Source organism: Polypterus senegalus, chromosome 1 (assembly GCF_016835505.1).
Source record: "Polypterus senegalus isolate Bchr_013 chromosome 1, ASM1683550v1, whole genome shotgun sequence".
Classification (NCBI taxonomy): domain Eukaryota; kingdom Metazoa; phylum Chordata; class Cladistia; order Polypteriformes; family Polypteridae; genus Polypterus; species Polypterus senegalus.
The window spans coordinates 225,207,597-225,224,316 of NC_053154.1; the positions used below are offsets into that span (position 1 = coordinate 225,207,597).

A 16,720-nucleotide genomic window follows, 5' to 3' on the forward strand; every position below is an offset into this window, starting at 1 on the left:
TGCTTTTCTCTGTGTCTCACTATCTCTGAGAAATACAGGCAGATACTTATCCATCATGCAATACCATCAGGGAGACGTATGATTAGCCCCATTATCTGCTCCTGACGGAGGGGGTTTGAGCAGAGGGGTTGTTTGCACAGTGGCTGTTTGCTTAGAACATACGGACGCACCTGTAAAAAAATGCTGAAAGGCTACCTTCACATTGATCCCTTCATTGCGCCGCTTTATCGCGGTGCTTGCATACTTAAAAGTGCAACAGCCCTATTAATTTTTGATTGTTTACTTTACTCTCTCTCTGACATTCTCTGCTTCTGACACGCACCTTGAAGAGGAAGATATGTTTGTATTCTTTTAATTGTGAGAAAGAACTGTCATCTCTGTCTTGTCATGGAGCACAGTTTAAACTTTGACTAAAGGGTGTTACTTCATGTCCAGAGGGCTCTAATAATGTTAAAAAAACGTATTTAGAAGGTCGTAAACAGGTTTTCAATGCTCTAACTGCGAAAATATTAGATTTATAAATAAAGAATCCTACTTCTTGGAAATCCATTTATCTGTCTGGAGCGGATCAACTGCTATAAACGAGGGTTTACTGTATAACTGTGTGGAGAATATTTATAAACAGTGTGGGAGAATTTCTAAGAGCTTAAAATATATAAAATTAACCATACAAACATATGGTCTCTACTTCGCGGATTTTCACCTACCGCGGGGGGTTCTGGAACGCAACCCCCACGATCGAGGAGGGATCACTGTAAATACTGTATGTTAAAATTGTATAGAAAAATATAATTTTTATTTGATTGTACTACAAAAGGTAAAGTGATGTTCACAATATCTACTAAAAAACTATTCATTTGACCTCAGGGTGTAGAAATACTTATAGTCACAGGTCTATTAAAGGCTACATGATGGTGCAGTGGTGACTGCTTCTTCCCCTCACATTCACATTTTTGGTCTGAATTCTGTGCGTCTAGATGCTCCAGCTTTCTTCCAATATGTCAGACATTCTTGTTATGTCAATTAGTGGATCCAAATTAGCTCTGTAATGGTGTTTGTATAAATGGGCCATGTGATTGATTTTGGTGGTTCCACTGTAGGCCAAACTACCGTGTTTCCCCAAAAATAAGACCTATTCTGAAAATAAGCCCTAGCATGATTTTCAGACTGCTCCTGTAATATAAGCCCTACCCCAAAAATAAGCCCTAGTCAAGATCGTCAGCTGAAAAGTAAGGCCAAGTTTATACTTCACGCGATGTGGTGCGTGTGCCCGAAAAATCCATTAAACTCAGAGGACATCTTGCCACAGTATCTCTGAAAAGGATATTTAATGATTACATCCATCAATTCGGGGATGCGCTCATTCCAGCAGCATCGGTGCAAGACAGAAACAAAATCTCTGGACGGGGCATTAGCTCATTGCAAGGTGAACACAAGCACACACATACGCTGGCGTCATTGTAACTTCACCATCAGGAAAAACATGCTAACTCTAGGCAGTGATCACAAGGGACGTGACTCCCTGCGAGACAGCAGCACTACTGCTCTGCCACCGTGCCACCCCATATGTGTAACTATTAACAGTATTCATTATTTAAACAAAGTTAACGATTTATCTGTAAAATGTAACATACAAATTTTTAATGTATTTCATCATGAAAGTGGTATCAATTATAAACCTAAGAACTCTAAATGTGCAGAGAGCTAAAATATTATACATTTAAATGTGCACTGTGTGGCGTTGCTGCTTGCCGCTGCTGTCACATCAGGAGGAAGTTCCAGAAGCGCATAGCAATTTAACAACGGTGTCAGTTTTAAGATGATGTTTATGACAGTCTACTTTAATGACAAAGTAAACTACGGGATTAAAGAGGACATTTTGAGTTTAAAGCTGAAATTTCCACTTTAATCACAAAATAGACATTTTCAGTATGTCCTTATTTTTTTTTCTTTGTGGTTCAAATACGCCACCGTACATTCTGATGGTATTGTAAAGGTGTTTTGGGGAAACACGGCATTTGGTAGCTTTTTGCATGTGTCTATGGTTCTCTGTGTAAAGAAAAGACTTCCTAATGTTTGTACAAAATTTCCCAATAACCAGATTCCAACTGTGTTAATGTGTTCTTGATAAACTCATTTTAAAATAACTTTTGATCCATTGTACTAAGTCCTTTCATAATTGTAAACACTTCAATCATGTCCCCTTTTAATTTTCTTTTGCTTAAAGTGAAAATGCTTAGCCTTTTTAATCATTCCTTATAATTCAGCCTCTTTAGCCCTGTAATCAGCCTATTGGACTTCCATGGATTTTTTCTAGTGCTGCTATGTCCTTTTTGTAGCCTGGAGACCAAAACTCCACATAGTACTCCAAATGATGTCTAACCAGTGTTTTATAAAGCTTCAGCAGAACCTCCCTAGGACTGTTCTACAGTACACATTGCGCTAGATAACCTAACATTTTGTTTGCCTTTTAATGGCTTCTGAACACTGTCTGGAAGTTGATAGTGTCAAGTCCACTATGACTCCTAATTCCTTTTCATAAGGGGTACTTTCAATTTTTGGACCCCCCAGTGTTTATTCAAACCTATTTTTTAAAATTTCATTTACTTACATTAAATTTCATCTGCCACAAATCTGCCCAAGCCTGTATGCTGTCCAAGTTCCACCGTGATGATTCAACAGACACTAGATTATCTGGCATTCCACCTAGCTTGTTATCATCTGCAAACTTAACAAGATCGCTACTTATATTCCTGCCTAAATCATTTATATATATTAAAAATAACATTGACCCCTGTGGAACACCACAATTCCTTGCACAATCATTCTCTGCTTCCTGAGTCTGATGTAATTCTGCACCCATCTACAAACAACACTTTGAACTCCAGCTTCTTTTAGTTTGATGCCCAACCTCTCATGTGGTATCTTATCAAAGGCATTCTGAAAGTCAAGATAAATAATCCACTTTGATCATATCCTTTTGTTGTTTTCTCATAGAATTCCAGCATGTTGGTAAAACATGATCTTTCTCTTCTGAACACATACTGACTGTTCAGTAAAACTCTCTTCCTTTAATGCTACTGTGATGCATGTTATGCTTGCTGGCCTAGAGTTACTTGGATCTATCCGGTCGCCTTTTTTATGATATTTGCCTTTTTTCAGTCATTTGGAATTTTCCCAGTGTGCAGTTACTTCCAAAAAATGTTTGTCAGTGGTTTATATATGTACTTGCTAACCTTCTTAAGAACATGAGGATGTACAAAATATTATCTGGTCCTGGTGACTTGTTTGATGTTACAGTAAATAGGTTTTGTTAAGTGATGATCATACAAATTAAAAATTTTGATGTGACTAATGATAATTTATCAAAGGGATTATTAGTTAAGCAGCACAAGAGTACAGTAATTAACCATGGCACTTCATACATCCAGAATCTCCATGGAATCTTCATGCTCTGCATGTGTCTGCTTGGGTTTTCTGTCTGGAAGTTTTCCTCCCATATTTCCAAAGACATTCACTTAAAATTAATTAGTAACTCCGGAATGGCCCTGTTTCAGAGTGAGTGAGGGTCTACAAGTATTATGATAAAGTGTCACCCTGTCCAGAGCTAGTTATGGCAATGTACCCAGTCCTCCTGAGCTAGGCTCTGGTCACCCTGCAAACCTGAGTGGGATTACGCAGGTTGGAGAATGCTATGTTTATTAAAGTTTGTTGTATTTTCATTTTCAGGCATATTGCAGACTGTTGCGGATTCTGCTAATACTGAACATAAATAATGTAAAACAATAAAAGTATAAAGAGTAATCCTGGAGGGCCACATGTGGTTACAGGCTTTCATTCTTTCTTAATTAGTGACCAGTTTTTACTGCTAATTAACTTAATTGATTTTCTATTTAAAACTCAGACCCTTTAATCAGGGGTGAGCAAGGTTGGTCGTGGAGGGCTGCAGTGGCTTCAGGTTTTCATTCCAATCCAATTGCTTCCTGAGATGTCTTTTATTGAAGCACTTATTATCAAAATGTCAAGTGACATTTTTCTGCTTCATTTTAGTTGCCTAATTTGTTAAGAGTTTGAATCTTTATTGCTTATTTTAGTCTTAAACGTCTGCATTCACTATTTTAATTGCTCCTTATTAACAATAAGACACACATGACAAAGAAACCAGCAGATCTCCATCTAGTTTGTTTCCATTTACACCTGTGTATATTCACCTTGCACTATTTGGTTTAATAAAGTACTCAGAAGGAAACTGAAGATAAAAAAGTGAAGTGATTATTTATTCGTTTTAGGCTTCAAATCATTTGGATGATATCATTAGAAAGGAAAAAAAATCTATGATTTAAGAATTGCATGACATTGCAGAGTTAAAACACTAACAAATCATGATAATAAATAAGACCTGCTATTGGCAAGGATTGTCTTCTAATTAAGCAACTGGGTTGGAACAAAAACCTGCAGTGCTGCGACTCTCCATGGGCCTCATGCATAACGCCGTGCGTAGAATTTGCTATATAACATGATGTAAGCACAAAAGTGGAAATGTGCGTATGCACAAAAAAATCCAGATGCATAAATCTGTGCGTTTGCCAGCTTCCACTTCTTCTGCTACTTAAATCCCAGTCAGCGTGAAAATTAACGCACGTGCCTGCTGCCCCACCCCAACTCCTCCCAGAATTACGCCTCTTTGAATATGCAAATCAATATAAACAGCCCTTAAGCTCAGCGTTCTGTGAAAAGGCAATGGCAAAAGCATGAGGGAAAATAGAATTTCAGCGAATACCAAGTGGAGGCAAAGAAAAACGTACTATTTGTTGGTTTAAACAGTGGTATAAACAACAATAGGAAGTTGATCGAGTGACATAGTGTGTTGGAGAAACTCGAGAGCTCAAGTTCACAAAGTCGCACAGTGCTCGAAATAAAAAAGTTGTCAGATATCAAAGTCGCTGTAAAAAGGCAAGTTGTAGCCCACCGTCTGAGTGTCATGTGAAACCTCATTAGGGTACAGAGAAAAAAAAAATAGGCACATAGTGGGAAAAAAGCACAAAATGTCAACTTTAATCGTGAGAGTTCCACTTTAATCACATAATTTTGTCATTAAAGTAGAACATCATAAACTTAATCTTAAAATTGTTTAATTTACTAGTTTCTGAAATCCCATCGTAACTAAAGTAGCATGTTAAATGCTTTGTTTTGTATTTGATCTCCCATGTGCTCTATGTTTGTGAATTACTACGTGCTTTCAGGCTTTCTCTTCCTCCAACAAGACACAGAATACATTACATTCGTGATATTGCAGGTCTCTGAATAATTAAAATACTGAGATGTATACATGATATCATTTTTATGATGACAGGAGTTAAAGCATGTTATTAAAAATGGGAACAGGGTGGCGCAGTGATTGTTCATGTCACACGCAAAATGCTTGCTGCGCCAAGCGCGACCTTTGATTAAAAACTAACCTCCAATTCTTGTCCTTACTTTTCTTTCTCCAAATACCCAATCGCCATACAATCAGCTCTGTAATAGACGTAAAGCCATCTGTAAGCTTAGAAGGCCGATTCTTCAAAACTTTTAAGGAACATTGAAATATCTTCGTAGTACATGTTTAGAAGAATACAGCGCGAGGCAGGAATGATCCGTGAATGGAGTGCTAGCAGCTCGCTAGTGCTGCGGCACCGTGTCCTCACATGTTTAATTAACAACAATATAGATTATTTAAATGAAGTTGAAGTTTTATCTGTATAATATGATAAACATATTTTGCTGCATTTCATCTTAAAAATGATATCGTCATCATATGTAAATACGCGCTTTATAAAGTGGCTCAGGTTATGCAATATTATAACTGTATCACAAGTTTACAGTGAGGTAATTGTACTTATAAGTACAAACATTTCTACAAGGAGCTCTTGATGGATTAATTGAGTGCGTTTGGAGTTCTTGGGATGAAACTGTTTCTGAACTGCGAGGAAAGGCTCTGAAACGTTTGCCTTATGGAGCAGTTCAATAGACAGCATGGCTGAGGCAGCGTGTACTTGATGCTGTATCCTGATAATTCTCTTTCCGATCAGCTGCTGTAGATCTGTGATTCCCTACTCCGATACAGTCATATAAATACTCCGAGTGGTGCAGTGAGAATAATATGTAATAAGATGATCAGATGTGGCAACCTCTAACGGGAGCAGCTGAAAGAAGAAGAAGAAGAAGAAGGTGAAGTAAGAGTAACAACGCTAAAGCAGTTATTGTATTTGGAATAGTTTGGCCATTCCGTGGACCATTATATTGTTACAGGTTAATTACAACCAGATGCCATAAACTAATACACAATATGCGGTTAATTTCAGTGTATTTATAAAGCCATGTCAGGGATGTGGATCTAAAAAAGAAAGGGTAACCACACAGGAACAGTAGCACTGCTTTAATGCTGGGTGCTGCCAGTCTGCTAAATTGAGAGCAGAACTTGCGTATGACAGGGTATGAGCTACCGTGGAAATGTGCGTGGCTTTACGCCAAGTTTAGGTTTTATACATCACGATTTGAACGTGGAAACATTCTTACACAACATTTTTGTGCGTACGCACCGTTCATGCATGAGGTCCCAGGACAGATGTTGCTCACCCCTGACTTAAAGTGTCCAAGTCTCATATAGCAGTGAATTAAATGAATCAGCAGCAAAAACTTATCACTAATTAAGTAACTGGTTAGACGTTGATCACCCTTGCACTAGAGAGGGAAACAAGGTTTAAGCATCAAGACCTCGCCATAAGTCTTCCAAAGAAACATGCATCAGAGTGTAAAGGTCTAAGATAATACTTAGGAGATTAATAAAGTAATTAGCATTGGTCAACACATATACTGAAAATCTATAGCAAGCACATTTTTCTTCTCCTTTAAAAAATTTTTTAAAAAAAAAGCTCTTCCTTGATACAAACAAAGTAACAATGACTGCAGCACAAATACTCATTATCAGTAAAGAAAAATCTGAGAAAAACAGTTACAGTACAGGTATTGGCTCCAGCTAATGAATGTTCTTGCAGCTGACTGTCAACAAAGTGAGAACTTTACTTAGTTCAAATGCTTAACAGGTTAGTGTCAAAAATAGCATGGATGAGTAAAGTTCAAGACCAGGTCAGTTAATACGGCACAGCATTTCCTCCTAGGGCTGACCCAATAAGGGTAAATCCATTCTCTACTCTTATTTTAACATTCTAAACTGACATCCTACATATGAGACAGTCATCCCATAGTGGCAATTAGCTCTTGCAATTAATAGAATAATCAAATTAACTATCATCAGTGGACAGTAGTAGGTATTAGTAATATCTGATAATGGGCTTTTTAAGATACATCATTTATCTTCTTAGTAGGAGGAGGGGGAGTACTTAATCCACACATTGACTAATGTATCTGTGTGGATTCCAAGCTAATAGTGTTGTGAGCAAGAATTTTCAATTGACTTTGTGTCCAGGATAAAATTATTCTTTCTTACAACAATTTTATTGTCTATTACTCTCTACTCTGCATGAATTTCAACTATGGTTTTCAGTTAATACAACACTTAAAAAAAGTATACACCAACACATTGCATCTGTAGAAATTGTGAAAATGGGCATATGCTTGATTCATCCAACAATCTTCTAACCAGGTTTTCCTGGGCAGGGTAACGGGGCAGCTGCAGCCTATCCCAGCAATCATCAGATGCAAAACAAGAACAACACCTTGACAGGACACCAGCCCATCCCAGGAAACAAACACACACACATGCATATATGTTGGGTCCAATTTAGCAGCACCAATTACCTTATATCTCTGGACCGTGTGAGGAAACTGGAGCCCCCAGTGGTACCCATGCAGACACAGTAGAACATGCAAATTCCACACAGGGAGCACTCGGGACACAAACCCTGGTTCTCCTAGTGCAAAGCAGCAATGTTTACTGTTGCTTCTGTTGTGCTGCCGACAATTTGCATAATTGAAAATCAAATGTGATTTTATATGCTTCGATCTAATTTCTACAATGAAAAGCAGAGGTTGGACAGAGTTCAGTATTGTTTACTCACAGGCATGGCATTGTTGAGGGTGGTATTGTAAACGCAGGATCTCATTGAAAACTCAAGGAGGCAGCTTTCAAAGAGTTGCAAAGACTCTGTCACTTTTTCATGAAAATCATCAGCTGACTTGTTGGCAATCCCAAAGTAAAGATAATCCGAATATAGCCTGTAAAGAAAAGACACAATACATTATTTGTATACTAAAAAACTGAGAGTGATAATGAAAAGAATGAATAGAGTATAATTCAATCATATTGTTGAATACAGCTGTTCTGCATCCCTAAGCTGTTAACATCCCTATTTAAATAATTTTAAAAAATATCACATACATTTTAATCCTTTCCTCTTGAAAAATGAATTAATAATAAACAATAAAGGTACACAGTTCAATTTCAGGAAAAAATCACATGGAATAATGAAGCGATCATTACTTGAGCTAATCTGAAATTTAAGACCCAGCATTTTTCGTGGTGGTACATCAACACCATTCCCACCAACAGATGAATCGTTCAAGAAATTATATTTTCTTTAATGAAGATTAATCTAGTTGCAAACCCACCTAGCTCAATTTGTACTTTCTGAGGGCTAGATCACATCCTCACAGTACTAGGTATGAGGAAGGAACCAAATGCAGATGGAACTCCAGTCCATAACAACAAAAACGCTAACCCTGGGGCTATTTAGAGTTGGTAATTGACCTAGCATCCATATTTATTAAACACTGGAGGTAAACATGATTTGCCAGGGAAAATTGAAAATAAGCATAAAACACATAGTGCCTACAAATACAGTGACTGAACCAAAATACAAATTTAGCCTTTTGGAGCTGTGAGGTAGCAGCAGCATTAACCAGTGAGCCATGGTACTGCATTGTTAAGACATTTCTACGTGTATATCTTCTTCTTCTTCTTTTGGCTGCTCCCGTTAGTCTATACTCTGGTTATAAAAAGGTAGTGGTTAGCTTTGCATTCTAACATTTTAAAGTGTGTGTTTGAAACCTTGACTTATTTACATTTCAGCCATTTTATATGTGTGTCAGCTTATCTGAAACACCATCATACTATTTAATAGGCTCAAACAAAGTCAATTTTGTTATCACCAATCAGCCTAACATTAATGTCTTTGGGATACAGAGGAAGATACACACAGACAAAAAAAAAGAATGTTTAAATTTCACACAGGACGTGAGAGTCCAACCCAGATTCATGGTTTCTATGGCTCGACAGTGCTAGCCAGCGCCAACTTCCCATTCACATGGAAACTTATATCTACCAGGTTTGAAGTTCACCTAATGCTTACCTCTAGCATGTTGCACACTGATGTCTTTTGCATAAATATCCACATTTAGGCTAAATATTAACTGAGAACACTATATTTCTAATTCTAGCAAGAAATATAAAATTGGTACTGCAGTACTAGCTGATTTTAAACACTGGAAGATTGCTAAGTTTAAAGCATGGTCCAATATACTGCATACAGTATGATCCATTATTCTGTACATTGTTGAGCATTGAACTGCATAACTACTCTGGCCCATGATCATCACTACAGTTGCTGTTGTTTTTCTCTGCCTGAATCTCTAAGAAACATCAATGAATGAATTCACAAGAGGACATATTACTTTGCTCCTCTCAGGTTATATGAATTATATATTGTTAAGACTTTTGAGGGGTCCAACACCTCAGCAGGTATTCTCCAGGTAAGATTAAAATTTATGTCAGAAACCAACTGCTTAACTTGAAAAAGCAGAAAGCTAATTCTAATTACTTATCGAGCTGCAATCAATTTTTGTTTTTAGTAAAGATGCTATACTTTCATTTGTCATAGTCCTAAATTTACCTAAAGAGAAAGAAATTGGTCTGTGAGATATCAAATAAACCAGAAGAGATCAGGTTTTGGAAAAATAATTGCAGTATTGCACTGAACAATTATTACATGTACTATACAGTATAGGAAAACACAAGAAAAGTTATAATGTGTGAAATCTGTTAATAAGTTAGCATGTTAATACAACAGATGGGTACCACAAAGGTCATGTCAGTGTGATCAACATAATCTGAGGATTATTGTTTCACCACCCACTATGAGTGAGTTTGAATGTGTGCAAGTGTGTGTCAAGTAGTGGACTGATCTTCCACCTAATGTTAATTCTCGCATTGTAATGAATGGCAGTGCAAACAGATAAACTGTGTGGAACCTGGCGCAGTGGCAAGGATTTTTGGTTTACCATTATAGAAAACTGGATTTGAAATCGTCAGTGACTTTGCTATTTTGGTCTGTACCTGTATGAGTCCTTTTCCAGGTTTCTCTCCCACTTCCTATACTTTTGACATTAAGGTTATTTGGTTACTATGAAATGGCTCAAGTGAAAGAGTGAGTGATTGTGATTGAGCGGGCATCTAGTTAATGAATGGTTCTCTAAAGCAGGTTTTACTAAACTTGAGAGCCAGTACATGATGACCATCAGTTATAGAAGAGCTTAGAAGAGCAATATCACTTGCTTAAAGAACGAGCAGAAACTCATCACGAGATATTTTTAAGACACTCTGCCCCAGAGTAATCTTTAATTTTCTATTAACCATATAGAATTGGTGAAACATGGAAAGTGTCAATATAAGACAATTACAGGGGCAGATAACACCTTAACCTTAAGTAAGAAACATATACAGAAAGAAAATGTATCCACATAAAAATTAACTATATTTATTCAAATAAACAAATCAAAGACAACCACAATAAAGTTTTATAAGGGGTTTGTACATAGGTAATAAAAATGAAAGCAATAATTGTGAAAAAAGACAAAATTGTGAATCAGGTCTTAATAACGTAACAATAAAATAGTCAAAAAACAAAATAAATATACAAATCATATAATTACCACGAATCAGACTTTTCTGTGTTTGATGACATAAGCAAACAAACTGTAGCCTATTTAGGATATGTTTTCATTTTTGTGAAATTGAGATGACTCAAGTGAAATATTGTTTTATGTGTATTATTTTGTATGTCATTTGAGGTGGAGTCAATTGAGACAAAGACTAGATTATCAATTTTATTACTTAGTTTGCCTGTGGTGCTCCAAACCTTAACATAAGGGAAAGTGACCCAAAGGGCCATCACACAGTGGAAACCCTAGCTATAGCCAGCCAATGGAAACAAAAAAAAAATTCTTGAAATTAAAAATCCTGTTCAAAAGTATTTTGAAAAACTAATACGAAACTGTGTCTGTAAATAACAAATATGTTTGCATTTTGCCCCAAAGCTTGTTACTGTAATTACAATATATGCACAGATAAACATCTTATTTTGTTAAAAAAGTTACAAACAGTATATACTTATTGAAATATAATTGTATAGTTCATATATACTGTATTTACCGTATATACTTGCGTATAAGTCAGGTCTTGAAACCTGAAAAATGAATCATAAAATCAGACCCCGACTTATATGCCCGTTCAACAATGCAACACTTAATTTTTTTTTTACATCTTCTTGCCTCCTCCAATCTCACATCAGTTTCTCAGACCCATCAAACTTTGTTGCTACAGCGCAGTTAACAATTTCTTTCGCTACTTCAATGACGTTTAATTTAAAACCAGCTTCATATTTTCTTCTGATCGAATGATCCATCGTAGATAAGGAATGCTCTTACGATAAACGTGTATGAGGGTGTGAGATAAAAAAAACACAAATCAAAGCAAACGTTGCTTCAGAATAGTTGGGTATTTCCGTGTGGTGACGTAGGAACAATAGAGAGAGAAAGAGAGAGAGGTTAGGAGCACACGCTGATACAGCGCATTGCTGCACCCACATAGAAAAAAAAAAGGCAGTGTGCTCTGTGGTTACTCTGTCAGGTGGGCGTTAGCATATCATAATCTTTTGGACCAATAGCGTGAGTGTTCCACATTTGACTTATACGACCGACATAAAATACCAGAAATGATACGATAAAATCCAAGTCCCGACTTATATGCGGAAGAACTTATCCGTGAGTATACATGTCATCAGACCAGATGTAACAACATCCTTTATCACTTATTATGACATTTTAAAAAACATCACTCAATTGCAAAACATTACTCATTTACAAGTACTCCTATCTAATAGTGGATCAAAATCATGTAACTGTTTATGAAAGGAGATTTTACCAAAGCCTTTAAATATAAAGTGAAAACTCTGACCTTTCCACAGGATCCCTGAGCATTACTATAAATTTTGCATCTGGTTGAACTGCATGAATAAAATCCTGGATCAAAAACGGTGGCTCTCCATTAGTGGAATTATCATAGAAATAGATCCATGCATTGTTGTCCCACATTGTAGAAGCACTGGCTTCACCTATAAAAGCAGGAAAATGTTAAGGTTACCAAATGATTATAAATAAATATCTACTGTAACATTGGCAGTAGATGCTTTAATTTTTATTACTTTTCTAAAACCCAAAAAACATTAAAAAACATAATAAACCTTGACTGATAAACTGAAAAAGAATGCCATAGATACATTTAGATTTGAATTTATAATATTGGAATAAATCATAAATCCCAGTCTAGGCAAAATCTATACAGAATTTGTATATCATTCCTATATCTACATAGGTTTTCTAATAATATTCCACTTTCCCCAACCTGCCAAAGTGAGGTAAGTTGCTGTTAAAGATAACCGGCCAGGTATAAATGAGTGTTAGCAGACTAAGCCAATTCAATAATTTATGAATGAATGAGTACATGAATGTTGCTTCCCTTTTTTCATTGTAAGTGAATATACATTCCAGTTAATGCAGGATAAAGCACACTGGTAGTTTAGCAATATATCATCTAAACAAAAGGGTAAGAATTGCTCATAAGATAAACTAATTCAAAAACTGATCTCTCACTCCTACCTCCCTTTATGTGACAGTGATGCAACTTGATCTGTAGTGTAAAAGTGTAAAGGTGATAGAAGGTCAAATGTCTACTCATACAGTAGCACAATACACAAACACATACTGTAGCTAATCTGTATATTCACACATATATTACACACAATGAATTATGTTCCAATTCAGAGTCATAAAAAGTAAGGAAGATTGGATACTTAGATAACTTCTATTCATCTCTTCAATACTCTACCCATTTATTCCAAACCAGAATCACTAGCTTGCTGGCAGCATCAGTTACCAACCTTGGACTGTGCATTCTCATAACTTTTCACTATGTGCAGCCATACACAAATAGTGGGAGTAAAATACATTTTCATGGTATTTACTTGTGTACATAAAATGATGGTGGGTTGACGCAAGGCAGGTTGGGAGCATCTATATATTGTCACGCTTGGGTCACAGATTTGCACAGAGACACAGAAGGTCGTAGAAAAAAAGAAGGATTTTTATTCAGACACCGCAAACACATGAGCTTAAACGTGCTCCATGACAAGTCAGAGATGACAGTTCCGCTAGGAGCAGAGAGAGAGATAAAAGCAAACAATCAATTCCAAAAAATGACAGGCGCTGCGCAAGGCTTATAAGTCGGCGGAGTACCGCGCGAGGCTTGTATTACGCGTTATAGTGCAAGGATAAGGAGCAAAGTGAGGGTGGTCAGTGTTTCAGGGTCTGTGGTTTTCCCAGGGGCGTCTGTCTCTATTTGGGGTGCGATCAGCCCTCCAGCTCACAATATATAATTCACTAAGGCAAGACAACCATGAAAAGCACGCTGGAAGGGGCGTGGATCCACTAAGCCGCCGACAAGTGAGACACCAATGGCGCACACAGGAAGGAGCCACGCCCACCAATTCCAAGACCATTGGATACGACGACAACTCACAGGGCCACGCCCACCAACTCGGACGACGACACAGAAAAAATGCCGTCATTTATGTTCGTCTGTCGTAGAGGCCACATGCAGTGCAGGTCAGGTTAATGTCATGTACCTCCGAGCTATGTTGACTGTTCATAGAGGCATGTTTCTCGCGGAGGTGAATCGCCATATGCAGCGTGTGAAACGGTTTGCTAGGGGTATCCCATGGGATCCTTAAAACAATCCTTTAAAACTGAGGTTAAAGCACAATGAAGGAATCATTACCGTCTCACCTGCTTCACTAATGCAGGCCCTGCAACAGTCGAGACGCTCTGACAGCAGCTGACCTTCTCTGTGCCTCACCGGTTCACACAGAGGCAGCGCATGAGAAAGCCGCGCCAGAGACAGACAGAGGCACACACACAGGCAGCTGGTAGGCGGCTCTCCGTGAGTTTCTCTTGCGAGCGAACACATGACCAGGCGGTGTGTATGCTTCGAGAACTCGCGGTCTGGAGGAGGCACATGCCTTTGGATATATCCGAAGTATAAATCCAAAATATAATGCATTCACTCACTCATCAATAAAAACACAAATTTTGCTTAATTAAAAACCTGAAATTAGAAAATTAGAAAGGACGGTACGTCAAGGGAAGAAGGTATTCACTAAGAAACAACACTACAGTATATTAATATTTAGAGGTAAAAAACCTCCAACAATATAAATAACTGAACATGTCAAAAACACAGATTCACTGGCATAATGATGCCCAACCTCTTGCTGTATCCAAACGGTGCCATCTTTCACCCTTATGCCTGGTGCAGATGCGTTGTTCTTATGTGTGAGTAGACGTTTCTCGTGGGGAGGGTTTCTGTTCTCTTTCACTGATGTAGAACCCTCATCCTCATCTGAATTCACCTCTGTTATAGAACGTCTTTATTTGAAAACTAACAGCGTCAGATCGGGAGGAGCGTGAACGTAACTGAGACAATAAAAGTGAATAATAAAACAAAACGCTAACTTTTATTAGAACCATAAATTTACAACAGCTGTTACATACTCAAATAAGTCAAATGTATGATTTTAGTCTATAATAGTAATAATAATAACCTCTCACTACTCAAAACAGTTATTGGACGAAGGACCCAGGATCGAACCTGCAACTTCTCAACTTGGAGACAGTAGTTCTTACCTCTGCACCAGCCAAGCAGACATATAAGTGTCTGTGTGTGTGTCGTACCCTATCCCAATTTCTTTTACTTTGGATAAATTCTAGGAAAAAAGCACACTTGTTTTGATATATCTGTGTCTTTTGTGAAAGTGTTTATTTGATATCTGGACTTCAGTCTTCACAGATTATACACTTCACGTCATCATTTTGCCAATTAATAGAGAAAAAAGTTTCTGTTCTAGTTATACAATACAATACAATAAAATGTATTTTTGTATAGCCCAAAATTACTCAAGGAGTGCCGCAATGGGCTTTAACAGGCCCTGCCTCTTGACAGCCCCCCAGCCATGACTCCCTAAGAAGACAAGGAACAACTCCCAAAAAACCCCAGTAGGGAAAAAATGGAAGAAACCTTGGGAAAGGCAGTTCAAAGAGAGGCCTCTTTCCAGGTAGGGTGGGTGTGCAGTGGGTGTCAAAAAGATGGGGGTCAATACAATACAATACACAGAACAGAACAAATCCTCAATACAGTATAAAAAAAAATTTTAGAAGTACGGAGCAGAATTTAACAATGGATGACATTACATAATATGATTTGGATTTGTTTATACAGTGGAACCGAAGCAATTTCCACCATAGGATTGTATGTAAATACAATTAATCCATTCCAGACCATACAAACTGTATGTAAATATATATTTTTTTAGTTTTTAAGCACAAATATAGTTAATCATACCATAGAATGCACAGCGTAATAGTAAACTAAATGTAAAAACATTGAATAACACTTAAAAAACCTTGAACAAAAGAGAAAACTAACACTGCAATAGTTTGCGCTATAGTGCTAGGAACCGCTCGCTAAAAACACTTTTTTTTAATGAGTTTTAAGCACAAGGAAAAAAATGAACATTTGAAAAATCCGTAATTTAATAAACCTCCAAGAAAAGTAACATTGCCACAATGCACGCTATGAACTGATCGCTGTAAACAGAACTGAAAACAAAAACAACCTCTTTCTACCTTATGCATCCAGCCTTCCCTCTCTCGCTTGCTCGCTCGCTCTCTCTCTCTTTCGTGTGTGCGTGTGTCTCTTTTGTGAGCCTGGAGCGCCTGTGTGTGTGTCTCTGTCTCGTGCGCCTGTGTGTGTGCCTCTGTCTCGCGTGCCTGTGTGTGTGCCTCTGTCTCGTGCACCTCTGTGTGTATGTGTCTCTCTCGGTGCCTCTGTGTCTGTGTGTGTCTCTTGCGCATGCGCCTGTGTGTGTGTGTCGCGTTCTCGCTCTCTCTTGCTCGCTCGCTCGCTGTACAGGAAATGCACAGGGAGAGACTGAACATGTACAAACCTAAAGGGAAACTGGCTTGTTCGTATACCGAGTGTGTGGTCGTGAACCGAGGCAAAAGTTTGGTGAACTTTTGGTCGTAAACCAAGTTGTACGTGTACCGAGATGTTCGTGAACCAAGGTTCCACTGTAGTCCTGGAGACCTCATCTATCAAGCTGCCTCCCCCATTTGGCCATTCCACAGCTGAAACAGTGCTGGGCCAGCCAATCCAATGAAAGGACCTCTCTTTCCCATGATTCCAGTGATCCTCCATCAGGGAGGTTACATGTTCAACATTTCTTTTTTTTTTTTTTTTATTTATTTATTAATTTTATTACAATCAATACATAGCAATCAAGTTTTTACAAAAAAAAAGAATTATGCTAAGAACAGATCGATCCCCACCCTT

At 37.7% G+C, this 16,720-nt stretch overlaps 1 protein-coding gene across 3 annotated transcripts in view; it reads right to left on the reverse strand.

The window, feature by feature from the left end:
• The window catches only part of chst15 (carbohydrate (N-acetylgalactosamine 4-sulfate 6-O) sulfotransferase 15), a 290,859-nt gene that overhangs the window by 25,013 nt on the left and 249,126 nt on the right, over positions 1-16,720 (reverse strand). For all 3 annotated transcript variants that reach the window (XM_039769563.1, XM_039769553.1, XM_039769544.1), the window contains 2 exons: positions 12,233-12,389; positions 8,061-8,217 (listed from right to left, as the gene is read on the reverse strand). In XM_039769563.1, the coding sequence (XP_039625497.1) occupies positions 8,061-8,217; positions 12,233-12,389 (314 nt within the window). The remainder of the gene's footprint in view (positions 1-8,060; positions 8,218-12,232; positions 12,390-16,720) is intronic.